This window comes from Hippopotamus amphibius, chromosome 5 (genome assembly GCF_030028045.1).
Source record: "Hippopotamus amphibius kiboko isolate mHipAmp2 chromosome 5, mHipAmp2.hap2, whole genome shotgun sequence".
Classification (NCBI taxonomy): Eukaryota; Metazoa; Chordata; class Mammalia; order Artiodactyla; family Hippopotamidae; genus Hippopotamus; species Hippopotamus amphibius.
Window position 1 is genome coordinate 173,997,046 of NC_080190.1, and position 23,172 is coordinate 174,020,217.

The window sequence follows — 23,172 nt, forward strand, 5'->3', positions numbered from 1 at the left end:
AAAGAGAAAAAATAGTCAATAACTGTGACATGACGGTCACCTTAATTAGTAATCAAAGAATGCAAATTAACACAAGTTAGGATTTTCTCATCCACCAAGTGGCAAGGGAGCGGAACGAGTCTGCCTTGTACCTGCTGCCTCATCTATGCCAAAGGGCTATTTAGAAATACAAGCATTTTTAACAATAAACCCAAATGTCCAGGTAAAGGGACCAGATAAATGAGCTGAGGTACTTCCATGTAATGGAATACTTAGTACCCATTAAAAAGCGTGAGGGTGCCAAGACCATTCAATGGGGAAAGCATAATCTTTTCAATAAATGGTGCTGGGACAACTGGGTATTCTCGAGCAGAAGAATAAAGTTGGGGGACTTCCCTAGCGGTCCAGGGGTTGGGACTTGGTGCTCTTACTGCTGGGGCCTGGGTTCAATCCCTGGTTGGGAAACTAAGATCCCACAAGCTGCGTGGCCTGGCCAAAAAAAAATAAAAAATAAAAAAGTTGGACCCCTACCTCACACCACATTCCAAAATTAATTCAAAATAGGTCAAAGACCTAAACATAAAAGCTAAAACCATAAAACTCTTGCAAGAAAACATAGGTATAAATATTCATGCCTTTGGAACAGGCAATAGCTTCTCAGATATGACACCAAAAGCACAAGCAACCATGGAAAAAATAGATAAATTGGAGACACCATTGAAATCTTTTGTGCTTCAAACGACACCATCAAAAAAATAAGAAGACAACCCACAGAATCAGCATATTTTTGCAAATCATCTATCTGAAAAGGGACATATCTAGAATACATGAAGAACACTTACAACTCAATAATAAAAAGATAAAAACCCAATTTAAACATGGACAAAGCCTCTGGGTAAACCTCCCTCAAAAGAAGATACAGAAATACCCAACATGCAGAAGAAAAGATGCTCAGCACCATTAGTCACCACGAAATGCAAATCGAAATCAAGAGAGACCATTTCACACCCACTAGGGTTGAAGGTTTATAATCAAAAAGGCAGATAATAGGGGCTTCCTAGGTGGCGCAGTGGTTAAGAATCCGCCTGCCAATGCAGAAGTCACGGGTTTGATCCCAGCTTCAGGAAGATCCCACATGCCGTGGAGCAACTAAGCCCATGTGCCAAAAAAAACAAACAGTAAAAGACTCAAACCCCCACCCTTCAGGGCCGATGCCACTCTATGTGTCTGGCCCCTTTCCTCCCTTGGAAAGTGAATAAAAAACTTAAAAAAAAAAAAAAAAAAAAGGCAGATAATAATAAGTGCCGGTGAGGATGTGAAGAGATTGGAAACCTCATACGCTGCTCACGGGACCGCAGAACGGTGCGGCCACTGTGGCAAGCAGCCTGGCAGCCCTTCAAACAGTTACATACAGAGTTACCACACATTCCAGCAATTCCATGCCCTGGAAGACACCCAAGAGAGATGAAAACACACATCCACGTGAAACCTGGCACACAGCTGTTCACAGCAGCACACCTGTGATAGCCAAAAGGTGGAAAAACAACCCAAACATCCACCACCCTCTGCAGAGAGAAACAAAATGTACGCTATCCATACCACGGGATACCGTTCCACCGTAGAAAGGAATGAAGAACTGACTGATGCACGCTGTGACATGGATGAAACGTTATGCTACGCGAAAGAACCCAGACACACAACCATGTGTATGAAATGTCCGGTACAGGCAAAGTCACAGAGACCTGAGGCGGATCAGCGTGTGTGAGGGGCGGAGGGATGTCAGTGTTCTGAAATGGACTGTGCTGATGGTTTCACGAGTCCATTAACATCCTAAAAACCACTGAACTCTCTCCCTCCCTGCCTCCCTCTCCCCCCTGCCACACACACACACAAACACACACGCTATGCTCACCCCTGTGAGTGAGATTAGGGGCCCAAGGTGTAACTTTCACCTTTTTTCTTTATATGCTTCCATAGTGCTTGTTTGTTCTCAGACATTTTGCTTTTGCTTTTTCAACACTTATTTGTTTGGCTGCGCCAGGTCTTCGTTGTGGCATGAGGGATCTTTAGCCGAGGCATGCGGACGCTAGTTCCCTGACCAGGGATGGAACCCGGGCGCCCTGCATTGGCAGCACAGAGTCTTAGCCACTGGAACCCCAGGCAGTCCCAGCACATTCCGCCTTTGACCATAAACACAGACCAAAAGCCCTCTTTGAAGAGCCCCAAATAATTGCCAGCCTCTGATCCTGCCAGTTGAGCTCTGACCACCAAAGATGACACCCATGCTCTCATCCACTCACCCATGCAAGCACCCTGCAAAGGCTGGCTGAGGGCCTGGGGCTGGTGCCAGGGACACACATAACCAAGCTCAGAGTCCAGGACGGGAGAGGGCCGGACACGTGCGGAGGACGCCAGACACAACGGCACCAGGCAGGCCCGGGTCTAGACAGGGAGGTTGGGGAACCCCTCCAGCTGAGCCTTGAAGAAAGCACAGGACTGGTGCTCAGCACGGCCCTGCAGACCCGCCCGCCTCTCCAGCCCCAGCTTCTACAGACCAAGGCAGGTCTCCCAGGTGGGTCTCCCAGGCAGGTGACTCCTGCAGGCTCCCTGCCCCAGCCCCTGCCTAGAGGACCTGCCCCACCACCCTCCTCCTCACGTCTGCCCTCCCCCTCCACACCCTCGGCCCCCTCCAGGACAACCACAGCAGCTTTGTCAGCACCCTCAAGCACTCCGCCCCCACCCTCACATCCACACGCACTCCCCTCCCAACCCTGATGGAACAACCAGGAAGTCTCTGCACGGGCTGCCCAGACCCTCCCGGCAGGCCCCCCCCACGCCTTGCCCTGTACTTTATGCCCCGACCCCCGACAGGCCTCTGGCCCCATGTGCAAAGCGCAGCCTGGGGTCTTGGGGGCCCCTCTGCCACACACCCTTCCCCGCCCCACCCTTCTGCATCACCTGAACTGTCCCCCCACCCTCATCCCTGCCCTCCCACACCTGACCACAGGCCCCTCCAGGCTTCCCGGCCCAACCTCTATAACCGTCCCGGGCCAGGCTCCGGAGACCCCCAACCAGCCGGTCCAGCCCCACCCACAGGGCACCCAGAGCTCTCCAGCCACAGGCCCAGCGGGCCTCAGCCCCACAGGAATCTGCCCTGGAGCGAAGGCAGGGAGGGAGGGGCGAGGGGCTCGGAAGCAGAGAATGTTCTGGGAGGAGCAGGACCCTGTGGGGAGGACTGGGGATTTCCAGAGGGCGGGCTGGAGAGTCCAGGGCAGGGCCTGAGGTGCTGTGGGCTTGGGGCAGGGCATTAAGGTCACTGGGGTGGGGGCGAAGAGGCTGGATTCTGGAGGCAGACAGGGAAGCTGCATCTAGCGAGTGAGAGCAGGGCAAGGGTGGGGGGAGAAACCAGGAGACAGAAGCCAGAGCCCTTCGTGGGCCCCATGACGGACCGGGAGTGGGTGTGCAGAGCTGGGCAGGGGTCCCTGAGGGCAGCTCCCTAGGGGAGGGGAACTCCCGCCCGCTCCCTAACCCCAGGCCCAGCAGTCACCCAGCGGGGTGGAATCCAGGCTTCCTCCCCCACTGGGGGCGGCCCTCCACTCCAGGGGCAGGAGGGGCCAGGGCCTCAGGCCTCCAGTAGGCCCAAGGGGCTGACAACAGTCGGGCCCGCGGCCCTCAGCCTGGCCACTCTGCCTCCTGTAGGCCGTTCCTGGGCCTTGGCAGCACCCCGGCCCAATCACAGGCACAGCCGAGCCCCCCACCGATTCCCTTGCCTCAAGCCAGGAGGCGAGACAGGGCACCCAGAAGCCTCCCCCACCCCGGCCCCGCACGGCAGTCCCCAGCATCTGCTCTCTGCACTTCGCTGCACTCAGCTGCCCGCAGGCCAGTGCCACGCACTAGGGGAGCGGTAGCATGGCACAGGCCAGTCCACCTTGGGCAGGTGCCCCGGCACCCCCAGCAAGAACTAGGCCAGCCAGGGAGAAGGCACAGGCCAAGGCAGCCCAGTGTGCCCCACAGCAACCCTGGAAGCCCACAGGGTCCTACCAGGCCTCAATCCTGAGAGGTGGGCCGCCACCCTGGAGGAGTAGAGGGACACAGCTCCTCAGGGCAGGACGCTTCCGCTTGAGGCCCTGATAGGCTCTGGAACCACGCACAGCCCCGCGACATGATCAGACCAAGGAAGATGCTGGAACAAAGTACTGTCCTGTGCAGGTGTCCCCGCTTTCACTAGCGTGGCCAGCTCATGAGCAGGTCCGTCCTGGGAACGACCAGGAGAGCTCTGGCCCGGTGGGCAGCTGCTTCCCTGCCCTGGGCCTGTCCGGCTGGGCCCTACCAGGCTGGGCCAGCCTCCACAGGCGGGCCCTCCCTCCCTGCAGGTGCGGTGGCCGGGCTCCGGAGGCCCCTGTCACCTGAGCACGTCTACCCAGCCCAGGCGACCCGGTCACAGAGACGGACGGGTCGGCCACAGTGCCAACAAGAAGCATGCCGCACACCCACCAGCCCGGGGCCCAGGAGAGCTGAGAGAGCGGGACCGCCTGGCAGAGGCGAGCCCTGGGCCCGCGAATCCTCCCCGCCTGCCGGGGCGAGGTCTGCGGTGGAGAGCGGCTGCCCAGGCTCCAGGCAAGGTCCCAGCAAGACCTCTCTCCCTGAGCTGCCCTTGGGGGCAGCGCCCGCACAGGCAGCCACGGGGAGCTGGGGGCGGCGCTGGGTCAGCTCCGCCCAGGGCCCCACCTCGACCCTCTCTAAGCCTCTGCGGGCCAGGAGCCAGGGCTGTGTCCACGCCTGCTCAGGGCCCGGTGCCCCAGGCAGACGGGCTGCGGGCAGCTGACAGCACTGAGGCCTGGGCCGGTCCAGAGGCTCCAGGGGGTGTGGGGCAGGGCCAAGGGGTCTGCCAAAGCCACCGAGAGGGCTCCTCTACAGAGGAGGAGGGGCTGCCCTGACTTCCCCAGCCCACGGCTGGTCCCCAGGGGACAGTAAAGGGGCACGACCGGGGTCCCTGCCAAGGCGGGTGGCGGCCCGAGTGCTCACCCGTTTGGGGAGGTGAGGAGAGGCGGCAACTATGCGACCCGCCGCCAGGCAGTGGCAGCTCCCCCCCAGCCCTGGGGGAAGCACGCAGCCGAGGAGCCGGGGCCAGCTCAGCCCTGACCCACGTGCCCGCGGTGCACAGACTCGGGACCCCGGACGCCGGCCGGGCCGGGCCGCCCCACCCTCCCGCGCGGCGCGATGCCCTATTAAGGGCATGGCCACCGGGCTCCGCGGAGCGCGCGGCCTCTCCCGCCGGCGCCGGCGGCCGCGGGGGTCGAGCGAGGCCGGCGGCGGGGCTGCGGGGCTGCGGGGCTGCGGGGCTGCGCGGCGCGCGGACGGCCAGCGCGGACGCGGTGCCGGAGGCCCGCCTGTCCGGCCGGGGGACCTGTCAGCGCGGCCGGGCGGGGCGGCGGCGCCGTACCTTTGTACTTCTCCCGCACCTCCTCGTAGGCCTGGATGAAGTCCTGCTCGTCGGGCGGCGGGCCGGGCGGCCGCGGGGCGGCCATGCGGGCGGCGGGCGCTGCGGCGAACAGCGGCCTCCTGGCTCCGGCGGGCGCTCCGTGCCCGCGGCCGCGCGCGCCGCCGAAAGGGGCGGGCCACGCCCCGCCCCGCCCCGCCCCGCCCCCAGGGCGCCCCACGGGCGGGCGGGGCTCGCAGGCTCCGCGGCTCCGGGGCCCGGCCGCGCTCGTCCCGGCGGCCGCCGCCCCTCCCGCGCCCGGCCGGCCCCAGCGACCTCACCTGGCCGCCGGGGGGCGCCCCTCCCGCGCCCGCCGCCGCCGCCGCCGCCGCCCCACCTAGGATGCTGCCACTGCGACCTGGGGGGTAGGGTGGCTGTCTTCCAGAGGAACCCCTTACGCACACGCACCGTTAACTACGTTAAAAGGGCTGAAACAGGGAGTTTACAGAAGAAAACAGGACTGGTTGGTTGCTTAAGAAAAAAAAAGACAGTCTTTGCCATCATTAGACTGGCAAGCCCGGGTCTCCCAGTGCTGGAAATGCCGCAAACCCTGTGGCCAGAAGCCCCACTTCCAGGGCTCGGGACTGAGAAGGTCGCCAGGCGCACACGCAGAGCATCCGCAGGGGCCGGCAGCGAACCGGGCCCAGGGCTGCGCGAGGACACTCGGCCTTCACTTTCACCAGGTGAAAAGGGCCTCGCTGTCTAACATCCACATGTGGCACGTGAAGAAGACCCGCGGTCCTGCCCCACGTCCACCCTGCCCCGGGGGTGGGGCCGATCGTGAGGTTTCCCTTCACGCGGTCCTGCTGCCCTGCTCCCCACAAGCTCTTACTTGTGTTTCCACCCGCCAAGTTCCTACTGCCCGAGGCACCGTGCCCCCCCAGCACTGGGCTTCCGGGCCTCTTCCCACACGCCTGGGCCCACCCTCCTGGCCTCCTGCAGGGCCAGCCCGCCCCCCACACCCCTCACAGTCATGCTGTCCTGGCCGACGGAACAGGGTCAATACTCTGCAGACTGATCCAGCGACCCTAGCTGGCTCCTCCCTTCCCAGCACATCCTCCATGAGAGCCTCAAGCCCTGGGCCACATACTTCCCAAAGGGAGGAGCCACCATCCAGCTGCCAGCCTGATTCTGTCGGGGGCTTCAAGCTGGGCCTTCCCCATCCTCCCCCCCAGAATGGCAGCTACTAGAGGGCAAGGCCGGACTCTGGCTCAGGGAGCGCAGGGTTCCGCCAACCAGGTGGCCCCTCCTGTCCTGCTCCTACATGCTTGTACCCATCCTCCCCCATGAGAGCAGCCAAGATCAAGCGCCTCGAAGGTGGCTTTGCCCCAGGAATTCAAGAAAGTGTCATCATCACATCTGGGCACTGGACCCTGGTCCTGAGACAGTGATGGTGCCACCGCAGCAAGCACCGCTGAGGCCTCGAGCTGCTGAGTGGGTGGAGCCAGCAGGTGGCGCTGTGCGGCCTGCAGTCACCGGGGACAGGAGGGGCCCCCTGACCCGCAGGTCACCCTCAGGCCGCTCACCCCAGTGCTGATACCTGCGCACCGCGCACAGCACACGCTCAGTACCGGTGGAGCTCTTCAGCATTACCTGCGATGCGGATGACCGCTCTCTCGGCAGGGTCCAAGACACTGCCGTTCCCCCCAGGGCCACCTCTGCCGCGCCGGCTGCGCTGGGTCTTCTCCAGGTTCCAGGGCAGTGTGTCCCCCGGGCTGGGCGAGCTGTCCTCAGCCACTGCCCGGGCCTCCTGGTCCTCGCCCGACATGGCCTCCTGGAGACGAGCAGGAGAGGGTCACAGCTCTGTGTATGGGGGGTACTGCACACTGGCCCACCACGTTCTTAACCTAAACACGGACCCCACCTCACCCACCCTATCATCTGGACACGGACACCCACACCGCTCCTGTGTGCCACCTCATCCAAGTACTGAACCCCCCACCCACTCAACGCAGACACCGTCGACCCCTTCCCACCATCCGCAACCGGCCTCACCACCTCCACTCATTCTTCCCATACCCACACAGTGACCCCCCCAAGACACTGACCTCACTCCCTCCAGTCTATCACTGGAACACTGTCGCTCCCTCACCCCCCCAACACTCACTGCCACGTCCCTCTCTTAGTCATCCAAACACTGACCCCTCCACGCTGTCACCCAGAGGGTCTGCCCATCAGAGGACACTGATCCCAGCCTTCACCAGGGCACTCGGACACTGCCCGCCGCCCCCTCCATCCCAAACCTGGACCCTGTCTCCGCTAACCCTCGGATCAGCAAGCAGGCCCGGCCACGGGGAACCACTGGCTGCTGCCCTCCCCTCACCGGCCTTCGGGGAAGGACCCAGACCCCGGGTCGCGGACACTGGCTCTACCTCCAAGCGGTCCGAGGGCTCCCCGTCGCCTTACCCCAGCCCAGCCCCAGCTCAGTCCCACCTCGGTCTCCGCAGTGAAGGCCTATAAATAGCCAGCGCCGCATCAGCGTGGGCCGCGGGAGCTTCGCTGCGGCAAGGCTGGGAGGGAGCCTGGGCCGCCCCTCCAGCAGCCCACCCTGCACGGCACGCACGCCGCGCCGCCTGGATGCCGAAGCGCACCCACACCCACGCGTGCACGCCCCTCAGCTCCCGGGCCCCCCCCAAGCGCTGGCGTGCAGGAGGTGAATGGGGCTCTGTCGCCGCGGGGCCGGGCTGGCGCGGGGGCACAATGTGGGCTCTGTGCCTCCGCCCCCAGGCTACGGGCTGGGGGCCGCCCCGCCCCGCCCCCACCGCCCCTCCGCAGGCCGCCTCCGCTCCAGCCCCCGCCCGCCGCCCCGCCGCCAGCCGCACCTCCCGGGCAGCGTTTCCTGCCCACACCCGGCACCGCCCGTCCTGTTCCGCAGTCTCCGCGCGCGGAGGTGGCGTCCTCCCGAGGGAGGATGGGCCGCGACGCAGCCCCTGGTTCCGGGACGCCTGCGGCGGGAGAGCCCCCACCCGACCCCACCCCGCGGCTCCCGCCCGCCGCGCGCCTCTCGGTCCCGGCCCCGGTCTCACGTGCCCGGTGGCTCGGCTCCGCTGGGCTCTGCCGGTGCGGCCGGACTGCCGGAGTCCGGAGAGCTGCGCAGGCTGCGCGGGCGGGGCGAGCCCGGAGCCCCGCCCCGGCCCCGGAGCGAGCGCCGCCCGTGCCGTCCCGGCGCCCGAGTGCGCGCGAGGCCGGGGGCTCACCGAGGCGGCGGGGCCGGGGCGCGAGCGCGGCTTCTCCCGGGCAGCGCCCCCCGCGCGCACGCCCACCGCCCGGCACGGCCCCCGCCCCGCGCGCCGAGGGCGTGGAGACGCCGTTAAGGGAGCGGGGCGTGCGCGACACGAAGGCGAGGCGGGGGTCGCTCGCGTGCGCGCCGGGTCCGGCCTCGCCGGCTGCCCAGGGCCGCCCCAAAGTAGCAGCGGACTCTGTGCCCCGGCCCCCGCCTCCAGTCCCCCCAGACAGAGGTCGGACCCGGAGCTGCAGCAGGGCCCCTGCCGGGTTTCACGTACACGTTTATTCAAACGACACAGTCGCGCTCGGGCGAGGCCTGGCCGAGGCGGGCGGTGTCGGGCCGGACCCCCCTCGTGGGCTCTGCTGACCTCTGGTGGTTGGGCCGGCCGGGGCGGGGATCCCTGCGCAGGCGGGGACGCAGCCCCAGCCCTCCTCGTCCGGCTGCCAGGACATGCGGGCCCCACAGCAGGAAGCAGGGGCGCCCCCGGGGGCAGAGGGGACGGTAGGGCTGCGCAGGCCGGGGAGCCTGGGGAGCAGGAGGTCAGCGGCTGGGCCGAGCAGGCGGGGCCTCTAGGGGTAGGTGGCTGGGGAGTTGCTCAAGAGCCCAGGGGGGTCTCCGGAGGGAGACCGGGACACGTGCTTGCAAGTGATGAGGTGGGTGGGCAGCGCCTGGGTGTCGTGAAAGATGACGAAGATGCTGGGCTGGGGGAGGCAGTCCACCGCGCTGTCGTAGCGCAGGAGTGCGTGGCCGGGGGGCCGCGGAGGGGGTGCCCGCAGCCCGGGGCAGCCCTGCCCGTAGTCGCCGGTCAGCACCCGCGCCACGAACACCGCCTTGTGGCCCTCGGCGTCGGGGGGCGAGTACCGGTCCAGCACCGACAGGGAGGCGCGCTTGGCGAAGTACACGCCCTGTCCGTAGAGCGTGCCTGCGGGGGAGGCGCAGGGGTCAGGGTGGTTCCATTCGGCAGGGTCCACCCCCCTGCAGGGCCCCAGGCCTCACCATTGCGGCCGCAGAAACTGCGGTTGAAGCCGTGTGCGCAGATGTCCCGGACGGTGGCTACCGAGGTGCCGTGGTACAGGACCTGCTCGGCTGGCCGCCGGTCACAGCACTGCTCCAGGCGCTCCCGGTGCAGCTCGTACTGCTGTTGTAGCAACGGGTGCAACACACGCTCCACCTGCGGGCGGCCTCGGTCAGAGCCAGGGCTGTAGGGCAGGGCTGAGCCGAGACATCAAGAGCCCTCTCTTGGAGGAGTTCAGGGCCTGGGGAAATCTCACAGCTCCCGTCATGCTGTGCCCAGTAGCAGACATTAGGCGGACTTTCACCACCTCCACGGGGCCCCCAGTGGCATTGGAGGGCTTCTGGGGGCCTGCAGGTGGGCAAGCCGTCCATTCGCTAGAGCCCAGCACTCACAGCCAGGCTTCTGCAAAGAAGAGCTGAGCCCAGCGCCTGCACTGCCCACAGGGCTTCACTCCCAATGCCAGGAGGTGCCCCGGACCACTCAGCAATGGGAGACCAAGGTGACCAACCCAGCAGTCAACCGGGGAGAAGTCAGCTCAGGGACCAGAAAAGTTTCTAAAGAAATTCTAGCTAGTCACTTCAGAGGGATGCAAAAGAATATTCTATCCATGAAACAAGACTACCTACTGTGAAGAAAAACTGGTGTGAAAATTAGAGAGTTCTTACGTTAAGAATGGAATTGCTGAGCTGTATCCAGCAGGTAGGGGGTAGGTGGAGTTCAGGAAGTGACTCAGAGTGCAGAGCTAAAGAAAAGAGTTGGGAACTGTGAGAGGACAGATGAGGAAGAGGGCAGGGGAGGTCTAAGATCTGAGTAGTAGGAACTCCACAAGAAGACTCTGGACAGGTGATGGGAGCAAGCGAGGACTTCATGGAAGACAGTTTCCCTGAGCTGAAGGTAGCATCTTCAGATGCGAAGGATCTTGCCATAAAACGCCAAGGACAGTGGGGAAAGGCACACTCCTGGCACCTACCTGCTGGGAAAACTTCACCCTTGAAAGTGAAAGAAAACTCTACAAGCGTCCACACACACGCGCGCACACACCGCCCCCCCGCCCCCCGCCAAAGTCGCTATACAGCCGTGGAAAACATCTCACATTCTCATACTGTGGTCCTCACCACCAATACTGCTAAGAGACCACAGAAGGATTTTTCTTTTCTTACCTTTCCAAGAACTAAAAATTTTAAGGAGGAAAGAAAAAGAGTTGTCTTTCACAGATCTGAAAGAAAACCTATTTTGATCCTGAACCCTATATCCAGCCAAACTATTAGTGTTGAGGACAAAATAAGGACACATTAAGGTACGCAAGAACCAGCTGTGCTTACGTTAAAGAAATGTCTTAATAAACACATAGCATCTTTTGCTTGAAAAAAATACCAATATCAAATTATAGTTGCAAACTACTTCTAATTGTAGCAACCAAAATAAACTTAAAAGTCTAAGATGTTTACTACTCACTCAAGGAGAAACTTCTACTACACAGAAAAGGAATCTATGGAAGAGGGTGACAGGGTCTTTAAGAGTAACCCAACAGCTAAGTACCACACAGAAAAATAAAGAAAGTAAACAAAATTAAGAGCCATTAGTCCTTGAACCCTAGAATATTCTCTTTCATGCAATGTGGTTTTAATAACTAGGTTTCTCATTTCCCCTTTCCTCTCTGGTCCAGGGGTAAATATTTTTTCATTTTCATTATATATCAATCAAGCTATGGCCCAAGCATGGAGCTTCACAACAGTTGCAGAATAGAAGACATCACATTTGTTTGTCAACCTTGCCAACATAAAAATAATGTCACTACCCACACTGTGAGATGGAAGAGGATGGAGGAGGTGAAGGGGGGTGGGGAGAGAAGGCAATTCTCTGTATCTTGCGTGCAGGGAGGCAAGAGACCGTTGCGAAAACTGGTAAGTGGAAACAAGACTCGCGCGTACCACGTAAAGCCACAAAGGTCCTGCTAGAAGAATCAAGCACATGTGACCAGCAGAACCCGGGAGGAGCACGCACACGAATGCAGGGCGCCCTCCTCTCTCCAAGTGCACAGGTGACAGCTGCTAAGTCCAGAAACGCAGGGAGAGTCCTCCTGCCAGAGTTACAGTGCTCATTCCCAGGAAAGCGGTGGTGGTGGTGGTGGTTGACTGGGCCAGGTCTGGGAAAGGCCTGAGGTTCTGTGTTTCTGACCAGATCCAGGTCGCTGATGCTGCTACCCATCCCCCGCCCCGCAGGCCCATCCCCCACAATTTGGTGCATCAAGAGTCCAGAGGGCCTCCTGGCTTCACAGGCACCATGAACCCAACTCTCCACCACCCCCGAGACGCCTTCCCCTCAGCTGTGAGCACTCAGCCCTGCCCTCTGCTCTAGCACTTCCACAGCCAGCTTATTTCCGCATGGCCCAGCTCTCACCTCCCAGTCTCCCTCTGTCTCTGAGCACTGCCCTCACACTCGCCGGCCGACCAGCCCGGCACAGCCTCCTCCTCCGTCCTGCTTTCTGGCCCTGCAGGCCCTGTGGACCTCGCTGCCTCCAGCACACCCCCATCCACTGCCTCGCAAGCCCCTCCTCGTCAGCCTCTTCTTCCTGCCTCCTGGACGGCCGGGGCTCCTTGGGCTCCCAGAGCTTCATTCTGGCCCCCCCCCACCTGCTGTTCCCAGCCTTTTCTACGACACAACCGTGCTCAGAGGTGCCACATTTTACAAGTGAAAATGTAGCAGGAGGCTGCCTCGCTGCAGCCAGCCCTCTTCTTGCTGGAGCAGACCCTGCGGGAGGCAGATGGGCCCCCAGAGCAGCACTAGGTATGATTTGTGGAAAGAGTAATCCTCACAGTAACCACGAGATGGCATCACCACCCCATGCTCTAGAGGAGGAAACGGTGGCAGTCATCTGGCAGTAACTGGCAAAGCGCAGACCTGTGCTAGAGCTCCCAACCTCTGCAGCCTTCTGTGTCCCTGTCCCAACCTTGTGAACTCCCTTCAGGCAGGGAACCGGGCTGCGGAGCCCCGGTGCTCCCCTGCCCCCCGTGGCGTTCAGCCTGCTGGCAGCTTCTGGCCAGCCAGCTGATCCTGACATAGGCAAGAGTGACAGCCCACGGGCTCTGCAAGGTGAAAATGGTGCCAGGAGCCCAGAAGGCCAGAGGCTGGCAAGACCGAGCGTGGACTCACCCGGACAACACAGACCCTGCCGCAGGCGGCATCCAGCGTGTCGTAGAAGGCCTGCACCACTGTCTGGAACTCACTGCTGCTCTCAGCCAGGCGCTCCAGCCGGCCCAAGGGCCCCCTCGGCCTCTGCTCGGGCACTGACACACAGGGAGGGGGTGGTGCGGGCCGAGCCTGGGGCACCGGCCCACCCTGCCCTCCCCCGTCCGGGCTGCAGACTCACGAGTGGGGACGGACGTCACCAAGGGAAAGGGCAGGCTCTGATCCCGGGGGCCAGCCAGGAGCGCTGCTAAGTGGCGGGCCACACGGGTGGGCTGGGCCCCAAAGCCACGCAGGACGGTGCGGTCGCCACGAAGGGCAACGCTCACGCCGTGGCGCCGCTCCAGGTGGGCGCACAGCTCCGAGGGCAGCACGCAGCCTTGGGGCCCCACCGTCTCCTCGCGGAGGTGCACCTCCAAGGCCGCCTCCAGGGCCTGCTCCAGCTCCTCCATATCCTGCTCAAAGGCAGCGTGCACCTCCAGCCGGGCCCAGCCGCCGGGCCCCCTGCCCTGGAGCTCTTGCCCTTCCTCCAGCGGGGGCGGCTCCAGCAGGGAGAGGGCCAGGGCCCGCTGCAGCGCCGCAGCCTCCTCCTGCTCGGCCACCTGGCCCTGCGGCTCCAGGGACCGGTAGAGAGCCAGCTGCAGCTCAGCCTCCTCCTCCAGCCGCCCAGGCGCCCCGGTGCTGGGCGCTATGGGCCCCTCCCCAGCCCTGAGAGTCGCCTCCTCCTCGGGCTGGCCCTCAGGCTCCTCCTCCCCCAGCTCCAGCGGCAGCCAGTCTTCCCCATCCAGGCCCTCCAGGGTGGCCAGCAGCTCTCGGACCTCCTCTGGGGGCAGGGAGGGGCACCAGGGCAGGGGTCAAGTCCAGCCAGGATGAGGTTGAAGGCCAGGATGAGTCAGGGGATGGGTGGAAGGTGGGGGGGGGGGGGGGGGTTTAGAGGATGTGTGGTCACAAGCAGGGGAGCACAGAGCAGCACAGGAGGGGAGGTCAAGAGAGGGCCGCAGGATGAGCCGCGGTCCCCAGGGAGACCTACCCAGGCTCACGTTCTCCTGGTCACCGTCCGTACTGTCTGGAGGCCACAGGATGTGGGAGTGGCCGGGGGGGGCCTGCAGGGCCTCCGTGGGGTCCACCTGCTGGGAAAGAATGTCAGGGCCCCCAGACGCACACCCCCCCTGGGACTCTGAGCAAGGGTGGAGGAGGTGCGGGGGGCTGAGATGAAAGAGGGGAGGGCAGGAGCGGGCTGCACGTCTACCTTCCCCAGGTCTGCGTCCAGGGCGGCCCTGACCAGATGCTCTGTCCCAAAGACACACTGGAACTGAGCCTCCAGCCCCCGCAGGAGGTGCTGCCCCTCTGGGCTCAGCAGGAAGCTGGCGCTGCCCGGGTGCTTCAGGCTCAGCACGTGGCAGCTAACACTGCCCAGCAGACTCTGCAGGAACTCCTCGGCTGCCCGGCACGGGGCCGGGGCTCCACAGATCTGCAGGACCACGGGTGGGGTGAGGAGGGGCCGTTGGCAGGTTCAGGGCTCAGGAAAGGTACCCAGAGCCTCCAGTAGCAGAGAGGGTCAAAGGTGAGGAATCCTCAGGGGCCACTCACCCGAAAGCCAGTCACATCTGACCCCTCGAGCGGGAAGAGGGCGACGTCTCCCAGGCCAGCAAGAAGGTCCTCGTGGTGGAGCTGAATGAAGCGCATGGCTCCCGGCTCCATCGACAGCACCGTCTCCACCACGCCTCCCTGCCCCGCCGACCCCGGGGCGGTCTCCACCGGGCCTGGAGACCCCACGGTCCTCAGGCTCGCCGGCCCTTCCTGTTCTGAAGACCCCACGGGCCCTGAGCTGCCTGGCCCGGCCTGGCCCAGCAAGGACCGGTCCCAGAGAGGACCTGTCCTCAGAGAGGCTCCTGTTTGCCCCGGTGTCTCCTCAGGGCCCAATGTCACATTCCCAGCACAATTCTGTGCCCTCGCTGGCCCTCCAGTGTCCAGTAGAGCATGCTCGGGGGCCCCAGGCCCCAACGCAGCCGGGCGGTTCCCTCCACGGGCGTGCTCCGTGAGCTCCTCGGGCTCCAGGACGTCGTAGTGGGGTACGAGGCTCAGCTCTGAGCCCTGCAGCCGGTGGTCCCGCTGCAGCACCCGTTCAGCCACTTGGAAGAAAGCAAAGAACAGAAGGGCCTCAGGGCTCCCACACACAGAGGGCCCAGGGTTGCGACGGGGGAGGCGGAGGCGGAGGTGGGGGCAGCAGTGGAACTCAGCGGGCTGCCCCCCGACGGCCCGTGCCACAGAGAGGGGGTGGGCTGCCCTGTCCAGCTGCACTCACCCTGCCACTGCTGGAAGGACACGACCGTGCCCAGGTGCCCAGGCAGGCGGCGCACGCCCTCCAGGGGCCCCCCGCCACTGCGGCGCTCATTCTCCAGGTACAGCTCCAACAGCAGCAGGTCTGCGAGGGGGCTGTCCCCCAAGACACGCACCGCCCGGGCCTGGGGCACCCAGGTCAGGGAGACCTCAGCCCCCTCCAGGCCCAGGGCCCGGGCGTGCTCCTCCAGGATGCGGGCTTCTGTGGGGAGGGTGCACGTCAGCTCAGGGCCTCTCCCCGAACAGGCACGTCTGCCCCAATCCCGCCGCTCACCTGCCTCTGAGAGGGGCTCGGGCAGCTGCACCAGGGCCCGGTCTGGCCGGGGACTGGCCAGGGCACGGCAGGGCCGCTCTGGGTGCCCTGCAGCACAAAGCAGGGCTTGGACATACTGCTCCAGGCGCTGCGGTGCTGTGCCAGGAGGCAGCCCTTGGAGCAGCAGGCGGGCAGGGGCGCGTGGCGGGGCCGGCCGCAGGCTCAGCCGCGTGCCGTGTAGCGTGTGCTCCTCCTGGGCCAAGACCCTCACTGCGTCTGCAGGCACGGGGAGGGGCTGTCAGGGGTGGCGGCTGGCGGGGGCCCATTCTGCCCTTCCATCGGTCCCCTCACCTGCAGCTTTCCGAAAAGTGAGGATGCCCCCGCGTCCAAGCCTCTGCCAACTCCGCAGAGGTCCACCCCCAGAGCTCCGGCGGTTCTCGAAGTAGAGCGTGAGCAGCTCGTCCGGGACGTCGGGGGGCAGCCCGCTGAGTTCCACTGCTGCCCCCACCTCCGCCTCCGCCTCCCCCATCGCAACCCTGGGGCCGGAAGAGTGGGTAGGGTAGCAGCCCCACAGTCCCGCCTCACCCCTCCCAGGCCCCTCGGCAGCGTTCCCTGGCACCCGCCTTCATTATGAGGGTGGCCCCCGTCCCACACTTACGCTCCCCCAGCTGCCTGGGCCGCCGCAGCCTGAAGGCGGGTCTCCCTCCCTCCCTCCCTCCCACCCCGAAGCCAAAAGGCTGGGACTGGAAAACAAAAGTGAAAGCGGAGGCAGGGAGGGGCAGGCAGTGCTGGAGCTGAGTGGCTGTCTCTCAGGTGCTTCCTTTCTCAGGCCCCTCCTACAGAACTTTCTAGCTCCACCCCCAGCTCCTCAGCCCTCCACCCAGCCCACCCACTCCATCTGAGGCACCCCAGCCCACGGGGGGAGTGGCCCCTGGCAGTGGCCCTGCTCCCACGGGCCCTTCCCTGTGAACCTCGAGCTGGCTAGTTGCCCTCCCAGTCTATCCAGCAGGGCCTTGAGGCATTGCCCCCCACTCGAGACCCCAAGCCTCCACGTCACCCTCCCCCACTGCACGAGCACCTGCGGTCTCCCGCAGCCCTGGCTGAGGCTGGCTTTCAACTCTCCCCAGCCACCTCGGCAACTGCCACCTCGGCCACTGCTCCCGCACTCACCCTTAAACAACCTGCAGGGCACCGACCTCCCACCCTGCGGGGGCAAGCGGCTCCCGCTCCGGACCTACAGAGCTTCGTCCGCGCGGCCTCCCTTGCCCCGCCCCCCCCACCCCTGGCCACAGGGCGCACCTGCCGCCTCCCACCCTACACAGCCAGCGGTGGCCACCAAGGCCAACCCCAGAAGGCGCAGGCACCGCGCTGACGCCAACGGGCCTGCTGCCGCCCACCCCATCACAGAAGGGGACGTGGAGGTGCACACGGGGCCCAGGGCAGTGCCGAGCCTCAGGCCCGGCTGCACTTTAGAGTCCCCCGCCTTGCCCGTGCTCCATCGGCTTCCAGCGTCTCCAGCCGTCGTGCCCCCCGCTGCTCTCCATCTCCCATCTCCCACTTATCCCTGAGTCACTGAAACCCAGCCTCCACACATGCTACTTCTCCAAGGGGTTGAGGACCTGTCCAGCCTGTACCCCGAGCTGTACACCCAGCACCCTGGCTGCCCCCACCCTGGTCTGAGCCTCCATCACCTCTCACCTGGATCCCCACTCTGACCACTTACCTGATCTCTCTCGCTACTCCTGCCCACTCACACGGTCCATCCTCGACGCAGGGTGGGCCGAGCCTTGTAAGTGGCACCAACCGCTGCTACAGCTGGGCCACGGCGAACCCGGAGTCCTTTAGAGGACCTGCCAGGCTGCACTGACCGCCCCATCCCTTCTACTGCATCCCCCATGCTCCATCGTCCAGCACAGCAGACCCTCCCTCCCCAGTGCCCTTGCACTGGCCCTTCCCTCTTCCCAGACCAGCCTTTCCTGCAGAGCCACCTGGCCAGCCCCTCCGCGACTCACCTTACCAGACTCTCAGTGTCAGATTCAAGTTGAACATAAAATTCTTCAAGGACCCGTGACCTGCACAGGCCCCTCCTAAGGCCCTGGCCCTGGCCTCAACTTCACACTTATCGTTTTTAATTATTTTTCTTTATAAAAAGTCCCCTCAAATTGTATGAGCCTCTAGTTCTACAAAACCTGAAGTCATCCCTACCTGCTCTATGTTTTCTCTTCTCGTGCATCTCATCACCTCCTAACATACTGTATAATTTACTTATCATACCAATCCCCGATGCCGAGGGCCCACCACAGGCGGCAGTGTGCTGGAGCAACTCACATCATGACCACGTTGTTCAGTTTTCAGGAATCTCTGTGAATCAGCTGTTAAACTGGTGGTCGCCTGACATCAGCCACGATGCGGTATGTATACCAAGGATGCGTGCAAAGGCACAGATCAGGGCTTCCCCTCAACGTTGAACCAACACACCACCTGCACAGGACAGAGCCTCTTCCCAACCACTGCCCGGCCTGGGAGCCGCCACCAACCAAGAGCCAGGGAAGTACAGTCAGATCCCTAGGCCTGAGGCGGAGAGGTGCTCCTGCAGGGGCTCCCTGGCGGTGGCAGGCAGCACTTCCTGAGGACCGCTGAAGCCAATGCAAGTTGACTTGGCCTCCAGTCCCGGGGCATCTCTAAGCCTCAGCCCCTTAGCAGTAAAACAGGGCTAAGAACGCCACCTTACAGCTTGTGGATTTGCGATAAACACAAGTGAGGATACATGGCCTAGGAGGGACCTGGACTAGTTTGACAGAGAGGTTAGAGCAACTAAACAGTTAAGTCTTTTGATCTGGGATAGACTTGGATGAAAGGGAAAGTGGGGTTTTAAGGCCAAGGAGGGATGGAGAGTGCTTGTCAGATTCAGCAAACCCCAGATTTAGGAATAAATTTCTCAACTCCCTGACCCACATCGGAGAGGCTAGATCTCAGCCTCCGGAGGTCTAGAGCTCTCACGGCCCAAGCCCACCCCTCGGCAGACAGTACGGGACGCGGGGCTCGGACCGGGGACTCGGAAAGAAGCCGGCAAGGCTGCCAAACCGGGTCGGGTCCACCGAGGGGAAAAGCCCCGCATTCCCCGCGGCGTCCAGCCCGCGGCCCCGCCCCCGGCCCCGCCCCGGCCCCGCCCCGCCCCGTCACAAGGCCGCGCTGCGTCTCCAGGGCCGCAGGCGCAGGCCCAGCCTAGCCGGCCGCAGAGCGGGTTGCGGGTTGCGGGTGCGGGCGCCGCGGCCATCGACCGCGCGGCCGCGCAGCGGACCCTGGGCGCACGTCCTGAGGCGCCGCGCGACTGGTGAGTCCCCGGCCCGAGCCCAGCAGCCTGTCTACTCGCTCAGCCGGCCGCCGCCGCCGCCCTCGCCCCCGCGCCGGCCCTGCGAAGCCGAGAGGCGTCGCGGTGGGTCCGTCGGTCGGTCCGGCCGGGCGCGCGGCCCGCAGGGGCCGGGGGGGGGGGGGGGCGGCGGCGGCGGCGGCGGGGACGGGGCGCCCGAGGGCTCCGGCCGGCGGGCGGGGGCTGCGCGCCGCGGCGACAGCGGGACCGGCGGCCCGAGCGCCCCCCGCACGGGCAGGAGGGCCCACCCCGCCCTCGGTGCGGGTTCCGCGGCCGCCGCCCCCCCCCCCCCGCCTCGCCGCTCGTCCGCTTTGTTCCCCCGCACGCCCTCTGGTGGCTTCCATCCCCCACGCGCCCCCGCAGCCCGCGGTTCCTGGCGTACCCCACGGGCAGGCACCCCGGCAGCCGGTCCGGGCCTGCTGCCCCCGCCCCGGGAGCGAGGGGCGGCCGGGCCCCGCTCTTGGCGAGGGGTCAGGGCTCTGGCTGGTCACAGATGGCGCGGGGATTTCCTGGGATAGAAATAGCCGCCGACTCTGGCCCCTTAAAGCTGCTTAAGGGGCGGGATGTGAAGGGGAGGGTCCGGGCACACCCCCACACCTCGCCGGCCGCGCCCCCAACCCCGACCCGGGCTCCGCTCTGACCCGGAGAGGCCAGCAGCGGTAGGAAGCCTCCTCCGGTTGCCAAAAGGCCCGACGCCGACAGAGTCATCCCCTCGCCCATCCCCTCCTCCATCCCGTCCTCCACCTTTGGGGTCGGCCTGTAGCGGCCCCTCCGGAAGCCGCACGCCCAGCCACCCCATCCCCACCCGCCTCTCCCGGCCCCCCGCTCGGGGCTGCGGACAGCCCTCGGGCAGAGGCCATGAATCCGCCTCCTTTCCTCCCGTTTCCCGGCAGCAGGTGGGGCGGCCCCGGCTGGTTCGTGTCCTCGCAGGGCTAACCGTTCTCTCTCTGTCCTCTAGGGGGAGACCACAGAACCCGAGGCCATGTCCCATGAAAAGAGTTTCTTGGTGTCCGGGGACAGCTACCCTCCCCCCAATCCTGGATATCCTGGGGGACCCCAGCCCTCCGTGCCTCCCTACCCAGGGGCCCCTTACCCACCGCCCCCGTTCCAGCCTTCCCCCTATGGCCAGCCAGGGTATCCCCAGGGCCCCAGCTCCTACCCCCAGGGGGGCTACCCTCAGGGCCCCTACCCCCCAGGGGGCTACCCCCAGGGCCCCTATCCACCAGGGGGCTACCCCCAGGGCCCCTACCCCCAAGGGGGCTACCCTCAGGGGCCGTACCCGCAGAGCCCCTTTCCCCCCAACCCCTACGGACAACCACAGGCCTTCCCGGCACAGGACCCCGGCTGTGAGTAGTGGGGCAGGGGGAGGGCGAGGCAGGGGCTCCTGGCGGCCGCGAGGGGTGCTGACCCAGCCCATCGCGCTGCTCAGCACCTCAGCACGGGAACTACTACGAGGAGGGGCCCCCGTCCTACTACGACAACCAGGACTTCCCCGCCACCAACTGGGATGACAAGAGCATCCGGCAGGCCTTCATCCGGAAGGTGGGCCGCGGGGGCTGAGGAGGGCGTGGGCGCTGTGCCGGCCAGAGCCCCGAGCCGCCTCCCTCCGCAGGTGTTCCTGGTGCTGACCCTGCAGCTGTCTGTGACTCTGGCCACCGTGGCCGTGTTCACCTTCGTTGGGAAGGTGAAGGGCTTTGTCCAGGAGAACGTCTGGGCCTACTACGTCTCCTACGCCGTCTTCTTCATCTCCCTCGTCGTGCTCAGCTGCTGTGGGGACTTCCGGCGAAAGCACCCCTGGAACCTCGTTGCGCTGGTAACCTCCAGACCCCGAGCCCCTGGCCCCCAGGGCCCAGCCTTCGCAGCCTGCAGCTCACACTTCGGAGCGACAGCGGGGGACGGGCTGGGGCGGGAGGGAGGCAGCGGCTCCCCATGCTCAAGGCCCGTCTCCCGCAGTCGATCCTGACCGTCAGCCTGTCCTACATGGTGGGCATGATCGCCAGCTTCTACAACACCGAGGCGGTCATCATGGCCGTGGGCATCACCACGACCGTCTGCTTCACGGTGGTCATCTTCTCCATGCAGGTGAGGGCCCCCCCCCCCAGCAGGGCTGCCGGCCCCGAGGGCCCAGGGGCCTCAGGGGCCGCGGCACCCAGGGCCCTGTGTGTGTCCCCGTGCCCAGACGCGCTACGACTTCACCTCGTGCGTGGGCGTGCTGCTGGTGAGCATGGTGGTCCTGGTCGTCTTCGCCGTCCTCTGCATCTTCGTCCGCAGCCGCATCCTGGAGATCGTGTACGCCTCACTCGGCGCGCTGCTCTTCACCTGCGTGAGTGAGGGCGTGGGCGGCGTGGGCGGGGCGCGGGGCGGGGGGGCTGGTCCCGCCCCACACCGGTGCTGTCCCCCCCAGTTCCTGGCAGTGGACACCCAGCTACTGCTGGGGAACAAGCAGCTGTCCCTGAGCCCGGAGGAGTACGTGTTTGCCGCGCTGAACCTGTACACAGACATCATCAACATCTTCCTCTACATGCTCACCATCATTGGCCGGGCCAAGGAGTAGCTGGCGCCCCGGCACACGCAGGGCCCCACTGCGGTGGTGTGGCCGGCCTGGACCCTGCCCCCCGGCGTGGCAGTTCCTGTGCACCTCCCCTCTCTCATCCCCATGCGCAGCCGGGGGCAGAGGGAGCCCCGCTCCGACCTTCCCGTGTGTACACTGCAGAAACTCCTGTTCGGACCTGCTGTGGCCAGCATGGCCCCTTCTAGCCCTCCCACCCCGCCAAAGGGCGGCGGGGCCGGGTTTCCGTGCCACCTCCTGCCCACTCAGTGTTGCATGAGCCCTGTCTGCCAGCCCACCCTGGGGTCTGGGGGCAACACCAGGTCCCAGGGGAGAGGGATGGAGCCAAGAGGTGAGGGCGCACGTCTCCGCTCCTGTCCCAGCTCCGCTGCCTGGCATAGAGTATCCCTGTCCCTCCCCGCCCCCACGCTGCAGCGCTGCCCTCTGGGGAACCTGCGGGGTGAGGGTCTTGCCCCTGTGCTGAGCCCCGAGGGCAGAGAGAATGGGAATATTTCAGGGCAGGAGAACGTCTGCCTCTCATGTGCTGTCTTTAAAATTCCAATAAACGGGACCTTCTGCTCTCTGTGTTCCCGTCATCACTCTCTTGTCGCGGCCACTTCCTCCACGAGGTCGGGAGGGGTCTGGGCATCGCCGGCGAGAGGCGGCGGGCAGGGCCAGGCGTTGACGCCGGGGCTTGGCTGGGGGTGGAGGTTAACAAGAGCAGCTAATCTTCCTCTCTCCGTGCTCCCACCTCCTTTCCTGCCATCCTCCCAGCCGTGTCGGGGGCTGTGTGCCAGGACTCCCAGCTCATGGACGGGGACCCTGAGGCTCCCGGAGGTTAAGTGTGGTGCCTGGGTCACACGACGTCTGCCGCGCGTGCCTGGGAACTGCTCCGCGTGACGGGGCGGGGCGGGGGTCCCGTGAGACCCTCATCATCCCGCCGCGGCCTGAGGGGCAGGGGCATGGCTCACTGACCTCCCCTCACAGGCAGACCTGTTCTGCTCCTCTGGCCCTGAAAGGCTCCCAGGGAGCCCACCCGCGGGCACGCGACACGCCGTGACCCGGGCCTGGCCCAGGCGAAGGCCCTCTGCCACGCTCCCCCTCCCCCAGGAGACCTGCACACGGAGGCCCCCAGGGGAGAGCTGGACGCAGACCCTGAGGGCTCCTGGCCTGCCTCTGGCCCCTTCACGGGTGGCCCCAGGCCCCGCACGCCACGGCCCTCAGCCTCCGCTGTGTCTGCACGCCCTCCCCCGGGGCTCTTGCCGCCTCCACGCCTGAGCCCTCCCCACCCCCACCCGGCGCTGGGACGTGCCCTCGGAGGTCAGCCAGCTGTCCTTACCCTCGTCCTCCCCGCAGAGGGGTCCCTCTGCTGCCCGGGGTCCCGTCTCTGAGCACCTCCCTGCCCTGAGCTCTGCTGAGCTCCTAGTCCCAGCGGACACTCCTGCCTGGGGCCTGCCCCCATGGGGCCCGCTCTCCAGAGGCTCCCCACCACCTCCCCGCCAACCCGCTCCTATAACGGGTGCCAGCACCCCGGCATCCTCGGAAGGGACCCCCCCCACTGCGAGCCAGCGCCCCCGTGCCCTCGGGCACCTCAGCGATGGCCTGTCCTGCAACTGCTGCTCCTGTGGGAGCTCCGTCAGTGTCCACCCGGCCCCCAGGCCAGAAACGGGTCCGTTCTCTCTGCCCTCGTTCGTCCTGCCCCCCTCCCCGACTCTCCCCTGCCTCCTGAGGCCTCCTCATGCCCACCTGTCAGCTCACCTCCACCAAACCTCTGCC

At 64.8% G+C, this 23,172-nt stretch overlaps 3 protein-coding genes across 7 annotated transcripts in view; 1 reads left to right on the forward strand and 2 right to left on the reverse strand.

Annotated features, from left to right (window-relative positions):
- Nucleotides 1–16,204, reverse strand: part of PARP10 (poly(ADP-ribose) polymerase family member 10) — a 40,053-nt gene extending 23,849 nt beyond the window's left edge. The window contains exons 1-11 of one of the 5 annotated variants that reach the window (XM_057736752.1): nucleotides 15,830–16,203; nucleotides 15,500–15,754; nucleotides 15,191–15,427; nucleotides 14,476–15,017; nucleotides 14,135–14,356; nucleotides 13,916–14,012; nucleotides 13,070–13,708; nucleotides 12,853–12,986; nucleotides 9,681–9,855; nucleotides 8,962–9,606; nucleotides 7,052–7,232 (exon numbers count right to left, since the gene is read on the reverse strand). In XM_057736752.1, the coding sequence (XP_057592735.1) occupies nucleotides 9,254–9,606; nucleotides 9,681–9,855; nucleotides 12,853–12,986; nucleotides 13,070–13,708; nucleotides 13,916–14,012; nucleotides 14,135–14,356; nucleotides 14,476–15,017; nucleotides 15,191–15,427; nucleotides 15,500–15,754; nucleotides 15,830–16,007 (2,832 nt within the window). In that variant the 5' untranslated portion in view covers nucleotides 16,008–16,203 and the 3' untranslated portion in view covers nucleotides 7,052–7,232; nucleotides 8,962–9,253. Of the gene's footprint in view, nucleotides 1–7,051; nucleotides 7,233–8,915; nucleotides 9,607–9,680; nucleotides 9,897–9,930; nucleotides 10,048–12,852; nucleotides 12,987–13,069; nucleotides 13,709–13,915; nucleotides 14,016–14,134; nucleotides 14,357–14,475; nucleotides 15,018–15,190; nucleotides 15,428–15,499; nucleotides 15,755–15,829 lie in introns of those variants that run through there. The other 4 variants (XM_057736751.1, XM_057736750.1, XM_057736753.1 and 1 more) reach the window with 4 other exon arrangements.
- LOC130854333 (collagen alpha-2(I) chain-like) lies at nucleotides 4,218–9,136 on the reverse strand. The gene is made up of 8 exons (XM_057737026.1): nucleotides 9,052–9,136; nucleotides 8,221–8,943; nucleotides 7,892–8,123; nucleotides 7,782–7,785; nucleotides 7,052–7,232; nucleotides 5,640–5,816; nucleotides 5,224–5,521; nucleotides 4,218–4,668 (listed from the first exon to the last, which is right to left on the reverse strand). Exons 1-8 carry the CDS (start codon nucleotides 9,134–9,136, stop codon nucleotides 4,218–4,220), a joined length of 2,151 nt encoding a protein of 716 aa, XP_057593009.1.
- Nucleotides 16,205–18,669: 2,465 nt separating the features above from the next.
- GRINA (glutamate ionotropic receptor NMDA type subunit associated protein 1) lies at nucleotides 18,670–21,979 on the forward strand. Its single transcript, XM_057736869.1, has 7 exons — nucleotides 18,670–18,812; nucleotides 19,807–20,194; nucleotides 20,278–20,390; nucleotides 20,461–20,661; nucleotides 20,802–20,930; nucleotides 21,028–21,171; nucleotides 21,253–21,979. The coding sequence occupies exons 2-7, from the start codon at nucleotides 19,831–19,833 to the stop codon at nucleotides 21,400–21,402; spliced, it is 1,101 nt and encodes a 366-aa protein (XP_057592852.1). The 5' UTR covers nucleotides 18,670–18,812; nucleotides 19,807–19,830; the 3' UTR covers nucleotides 21,403–21,979.
- The last annotated feature ends 1,193 nt before the right edge of the window (nucleotides 21,980–23,172 follow it).